The sequence below is a fragment of the Kryptolebias marmoratus genome, linkage group LG12 (genome assembly GCF_001649575.2).
Source record: "Kryptolebias marmoratus isolate JLee-2015 linkage group LG12, ASM164957v2, whole genome shotgun sequence".
Lineage (NCBI taxonomy): Eukaryota > Metazoa > Chordata > Actinopteri > Cyprinodontiformes > Rivulidae > Kryptolebias > Kryptolebias marmoratus.
Window position 1 is genome coordinate 786,178 of NC_051441.1, and position 6,074 is coordinate 792,251.

Genomic DNA, 6,074 nt, shown 5'->3' on the forward strand with positions numbered 1-6,074 from the left:
AAACGGCTGCAGACTGGAAACATTTCCATCCCGTCAGTTTCACTCAGATATTTCCACAGGATGCTACAGTTAGAGCAGCAGCAGCTGACTGTAGCACTTCCTGCAGGATGTGAAACCGACAGCGTTTGCTCATCAATCTGGTCAGAATTAAAGTCCAAACTGAGGTCGTCCATCTACAGCAGGTAAGATATTAACTGTTCAGGACTTTTCCACAGGACCCCAGTCCAGAAGATCAGAACTGTCCCTTTAAAGTGGACCTGCAGACGGGTTGGGTTCAGGTTCCTCCTGGATCACTACAGAACCGGGTCCAAACTGACAGGTTATTTTCAGAACAGATGAAACCTTTTTGGTTTTAAGGACCCTCAGAGGTCAGAGGTCATCAGGGTCTCTGTCCCCAACATGAAGGAGTGAAACTGATCCAGATCTTTTAAACTGGTCTGAATCAGCGGTTCTGAAGGTCTTTCAGAGCTTTTCTCAGTTTCAGTCCTCACACCTGAACGTTTTTACCTCTGACCTCCTCAGAACTAGAAGTTCTGATCCCTAAAATCTCCATGAAGACACAAACTCTTGTTAACATGAGACTTTATTGATCATGTGCTGATTGGAGAAAACCAAGTAAAAGGATTGACTGTAGAGTAGGCGGGGTCAGTGGGGGAGGGCGGAGCTTCAGTTAGAGGGCGGGGTTTACTCGTACAGGAAGCTCTGAGCGCAGGGGGTCCAGTTCACGAACTCCTCGGCTTTGAACCACAGGTCGACCTCCGTCTTGGCGTTGTCCAGTGTGTCGCTGCCGTGGATGATGTTCCTGAGGAGACGGAGGAGATCCAGAGCCGATCAGTGATTGGCTGATGCTGACTGATCTCTGATTGGCTGATGAGCCAGAGACGGATTCATTTGCTCACCTGCCGATGTTGATGCACAGGTCTCCACGGATGCTGCCGGGCTTGGAGTCAGCAGGGTTGGTCTCACCCAGCATCATCCTGGCCAGCTTCACGATGCTCTGACCCTCCCAAACCTGCAACACAAAGCAGCTCAGCTGGGGGTCCTTCTGAGTCCAGATCCTTCTGGACCAGAGACCTCTGGAGTCTTTGGTCCAGCTTTAACAGCAGCAGATAAGTGAACTCTTCAGATTGTAGGTTTTATAAACGAGGAGTTCATCGCTGCTTCTAAAAACATCAGAGGTTCAAGTTTTAAGCTGCTGGGACCTTTACAGGTTTCTGAGGATCAGGGAGACCCCTACAGGTTCGAAGATCCCTACAGAACTCTAAACGGTCTCTGCTGCCGTCTCCGTGGAGACCCTTTAAAAACTGAACCAGCAGAAAAGCAGTTAGGAGACCTCAGCCTCGTGGACTCGGACTGGATCGCGTGTAAAAATAAAAGCTGTTCTCTGCAGGTCCGAGGTCTGAGGGGAAAAACCAGCAGAGACCTTGAGACCCGGCAGGTGTGAAGAGGCCCAGCTGACGTCAAGGAAAGAGCTAAAAACAGACAGACGTGTTTGTGTCTCTGTTACCATGGCGAAGATCGGTCCAGAGGACATGTATTTGCAGAGTCCTGCGTAGAAAGGCATGTCCTTCAGGTCCAGGTAGTGCTTCTTCATGTGGTCTTCAGAGGCCTGAGGACAAAACACGTAAAGGGGTCAAACAAAAACCAGACGAATCAGCCAATCAGAACAAGTTTAACAGGAAACGAAGGAAGGATGTCTTCAGATCTGGTCCTCAGCAGTCCCAGCCCACCATCTGCCGCCATCTTTGAAACATGAAGAGAACGTTTACGTCCACTCTTCAAACACATGATGATGTCATGGCTTTGGGAGCTTCTGATTGGTTAGCTAACAACATCTGAGTTGATGTGAGGCTCACCTGTGGATCACTTTAAGACACCTGAAACACGCCATGTTTACCTGCACGAATTTGGCAGCGACCAGCTTGAAGCCTCTCTGCTCGAAGCGCTTGATGATCTCACCACACAGTCCTCTCTGGACGCCATCGGGCTTCACGGCGATGAAGGTACGCTCCATGTCTGCTGAGGAGGCTGTGGGGACACAGAGAGGTCACAGAGAGGTCACAGGGTTTACAGACGCTGCCTTCCTGCTGGAACTGAACTCTGGTATTTTTAAATTGAACTAATTTTATTGTTAAAATTTAAAAGAAAACCTAAAAAACCTAAAGTCTGCTCCCACTGGTCACCTTCAGTGGTCTGCTCAGGCTCCGCCCACCACCAGGTGACAGCAAAGAAGCTGTCCTGTTGGATGCAAAGTTAGGCCACTCCCCCTGGAGTGTTAAATTATTTTCTAAATAAATTCAGAACTCTTATTCTTTTTAATCTGTATCGTGTTCCTCCTCTGAGTCTGCAACTCTCTGCTGCTAATCCGATCCGATCCGATCCGATCCTCCAGCAGCAGCTGCTCCCAGTTTCTCTGAGTATTTTTAGTCTTTCAGTCTGAGTTCTGCTGAGCCCCAGGATCAGTTTCTCTGTTTCCAGGTGAACTAAAACACCTCAGAGGCGTCGAGTTTGGATGAGTACGGAAGCCCAGAAAGTCCAAATCAGCAAACACAATCCTTATTTCTGTCGTTCTGCTGATTTCTACAAATACAGGAATTTAATGAATTTATTGTTTTCTGAATCAGAAACAGGAAACTGGACCCAACAAAGATTTTCTGCTTTCTGACATTTAAACAACAAACTTCAATCAAATAAAAATAAAGTAAATGTTAAACCAGAGCAGTTTTCAGTGTTTTGCAGAAAAATCAACAGGAAAACAAACTCCTGTTTACTTTGGTTTGCCTTAAAGAAATGTGGAACATCTGTAGAAGAACAGCTGGATCCAAACGATTCAGTGACTAAACCTTCATCAGGAAAAAGCTGCTCTGATGATGATGATGAAGGTCTGTTTTTGACATTATGAAGCAAATTTTAGAAATGATTTCTGCACCAAATCAGCCTGCAGCTGAGAGAAACACACACCTGTTAATTAGTGTGTGTGTGTGTGTGTGATATCTACCTGGGTTTTGGGTCTTGAGACTTTGTGAAGACGAGTTGTGGCGGGGATGCAACACCGAGGTCGAAGAGGCGAAGAGGGGCTCTATTTAAAGGGTTGACTGGAGGGGGAGTGAGTGTGTGTGTGTGTGTGTGTGTGTGTGTGGGAGGGGTTTAACTCAGTGATGGCGGCAGACAGATGGGTGGTTTGTGAGTTCGTCTGTCAGCAGGACGACAGTTTTTAAGCTTCGCAGCCAAAAGTCTAAAAGTAGAAACACAAACTGTGAAACTTTTATGAACAAACTCTTTAAACTTTTTAGTTTCTTCTCTTTCCAAAAATACCTCAATTTTTGAAAATTGTCAAATTAAATTAACTAAAAACTACTAATTAACTCTTTGTTTTTACAAAAATGTTAGATAAAAATATTAAAAATATTTGTGAAAAGAGCAAATAATTTACAAGCAACTTATAGAAAATCCTACTTTTTTACTTTTACAACCTTTGTGCCACAATAATAAAATTACATATTTTTATAAATACATTAGAACCTCAAAACAAAAACATTTTTATAAATTATGAACAGTTTGGATTTTTTAACCTAACACGTCAGAACTACGTCACCCATGATCCTCTCCTGTCTGTTGCCATGGTGACGACTCAGACCAGGACAGATGATTGGCCCCGGGGCCTTCTGGGAGTTGTAGTTTGAATCAAACAGAATTTAAAGCAGCTAAATGAACCCAGCGATCCCGGCCGCCTGACAACAGAATCATTTCTGACAGAAGAACGATTATTTCAGGTTTAGGTGTTTTAAACCTTGGATTACAGACTAATCTCAGTTTGAAAAGCCTGAAACTTCAGAATAATCTGAGATGAAGTGGTCTGTCTTCAGATTACAGATTAATATCAGATTAAGCAGCAGCAGAGCTTCTAATGGCTCTCCTTACAGATTCTGCTGCTTCAGGAGATTTTCTAGAGGGGCCTGACTGGTCACCCCCCCACCCTGCCCCCCGCCCATCAGGGTCCTGTAAGGTGAAGGTGTGTGTGTGTGTGTGTGTGTGTGTGTGTGTCGTCCTTCAGCAGACCATAAGCAGCAGCTCTTTATCTGAAGCACCGACCTTCACCCTAAATATAAACCTTCTCCTTATTGGGGCTGGAAACCATCCTCTCCTCCTGGGGGTGTGGGGGGAGCGGTCCAGTCCGCGGCCCTGGGGGGGTCCAGGAGTCGTATTGGATCGTATCAAAACCATACACCCCTCCATCAGAACCTCCTCCTCCAAAGATCCAGTTTCTGCAGAAAGAAAACTTCAGAACTTTTTGCTTCTGCAGAATTTTTCTTGCTTTAAATGTTTGGGTTTTTTCACCCGCTGGCAAAGGGTTAAAGGTTAAAGGTTAAAGGTGAGCTCAGCCTGTGCCAGTTAGCAAAATATCTCCTGGGTGGATTTCAGTGAAGCTGAGAGTAGCTGAGAGTCCCCCACAGCACACACTCTGAGGGCTGGGGCGGCGGGTGATATGCATTCCTTCAGTGTGAGGTGGTATCAGGGGTCTCCAACCCACGGCTCCAGGGCCACATGAGGTCCTTCAGTTGCTCTGCAGAGGCTCCAAAAACAGACAATAAAGTTTATCATTTTTATAAAAAGATTTTTTTCAGCAGATCGGTAAGACATGATCGCTCTCTGAAAACATTTTAACTTCTGAAAAACAAAATGTTTTTATTTAACTTTATTATAAACTTGAATCAAATAGTAATAATTAAATGAAATAAACATTTTAATGTTCTCTGAAGTGATGTGTTGGGATGCAGATTAAAAACTTTTTCAGTATGTCTGTTTTCTTTTTATGTAAAAATATCATAAAAACAAAACAATAATAGTTTATTATAGACTTTATTTTCACAATATAATAAATATATAACGTTTATATCAAACCTGATGAGTTTATCTTTATTTTAATCTTGAAACTCGTTTCTGAACAAATTTAATTTAGTAAAACAACAAAAGTGTTTTTTTTTTCAATCATAGTCTTAAAGATTTTAATTAAACTGCTTCTGTCCGTTAAACAGCTTCAGGTGCGCCACCGCCCCTGCTGGATTGGAGGACAAACATCTCACTTCAGTTTTTAACTTTTGGTTTTATTTTCATTTTTCTGTCTTTCAGTTTCATTTGAATCAAGATGAAAATAAAGAATAAAAACAAAAAGGCAGGAAGGACTCGATGTCCAGCTTTTATTTCAGTGTTTGTTTGACAGGAGCAAACGTCTGCAGGAGGCGGCTCGACTCAGCAGATTATTCTTTACAATAAATAAACATTTCTCCACATTATTAATCTTCCTAATATTGTTACTGATTGTCCATAATTTCAAATTCAGATAAATATTTTCTTACAACTGAAAATAAAGTTTAAAATAATAAAAGCAATCAGGAGCAGATTTCTCTTTTTTCAACTGAAAGTTTGATTTTTTTTTCTCTCTAAATAGTTAAAAAATAGCTTTTAAATTTTAATTATTTTCTTCTAAACTAAGATTTGTTTGTGTTTCTGTAACACTTTAATCATAAATATTAAACTTTTAATATTTCGTAACGCGACGGGAACCCCTGAGGCCACGCCCCCTGGCAGAGCTCTGCTCCAATCAGGTCGCTCGGACAGAAAGAACTCGTATCGATGTAAACAACCACTTCTGTACAAAAAAAAACAAACAAAGTTTAGATAGAAAACAACCCAACGATGGAACTGAAGAGCTTTCTGTACAATTCATAAAGTCATAAATTTATTTGTATATTTTCTTCTTTTATCGTCTTTTTAAACAAATTAAATCTTTGATCCTTGAGTTCGAGCTGCTCTCCTTCCAACAGAAAACAAACGGCTTAGATTTTCACTATTTACAAGATGGAGTTCGTACAGCCAGCCGGGACCAGAACCAGGAGGACCAGAACCAGGAGGACCGGAACCAGGGGGACCGGAACCAGGGGGACCGGAACCAGGGGGACCGGAACCAGGGGGACCGGAACCAGCGGGACCGGAACCAGGAGGACCGGAACCAGGGGGACCGGAACCAGGGGGACCGGAACCGGGAGGACCGGAACCAGGGGGACCGGAACCAG

General features: G+C 43.2%; 1 protein-coding gene across 1 annotated transcript; it reads right to left on the reverse strand.

The window, feature by feature from the left end:
• Positions 1–565: 565 nt before the first annotated feature.
• On the reverse strand, positions 566–3,155 carry LOC108249238 (nucleoside diphosphate kinase B). The gene is made up of 5 exons (XM_017438499.3): positions 2,999–3,155; positions 1,898–2,028; positions 1,508–1,609; positions 900–1,012; positions 566–802 (listed from the first exon to the last, which is right to left on the reverse strand). Exons 2-5 carry the CDS (start codon positions 2,012–2,014, stop codon positions 685–687), a joined length of 450 nt encoding a protein of 149 aa, XP_017293988.1. The 5' UTR covers positions 2,015–2,028; positions 2,999–3,155; the 3' UTR covers positions 566–684.
• Between the last annotated feature and the right edge of the window lie 2,919 nt (positions 3,156–6,074).

Excerpts from the sequence above, each read along its gene's own strand:
- LOC108249238 (XM_017438499.3), bottom strand. The coding sequence starts at position 2,014 with ATGGAGCGTACCTTCATCGCCGTGAAGCCCGATGGCGTCCAGAGAGGA. Across the intron at positions 1,610-1,897 it reads TCGCTGCCAAATTCGTGCAG|GCCTCTGAAGACCACATGAA; the intron begins GTAAACATGGCG and ends TTTTGTCCTCAG. Across the intron at positions 803-899 it reads CTGTGCATCAACATCGGCAG|GAACATCATCCACGGCAGCG; the intron begins GTGAGCAAATGA and ends CCGTCTCCTCAG.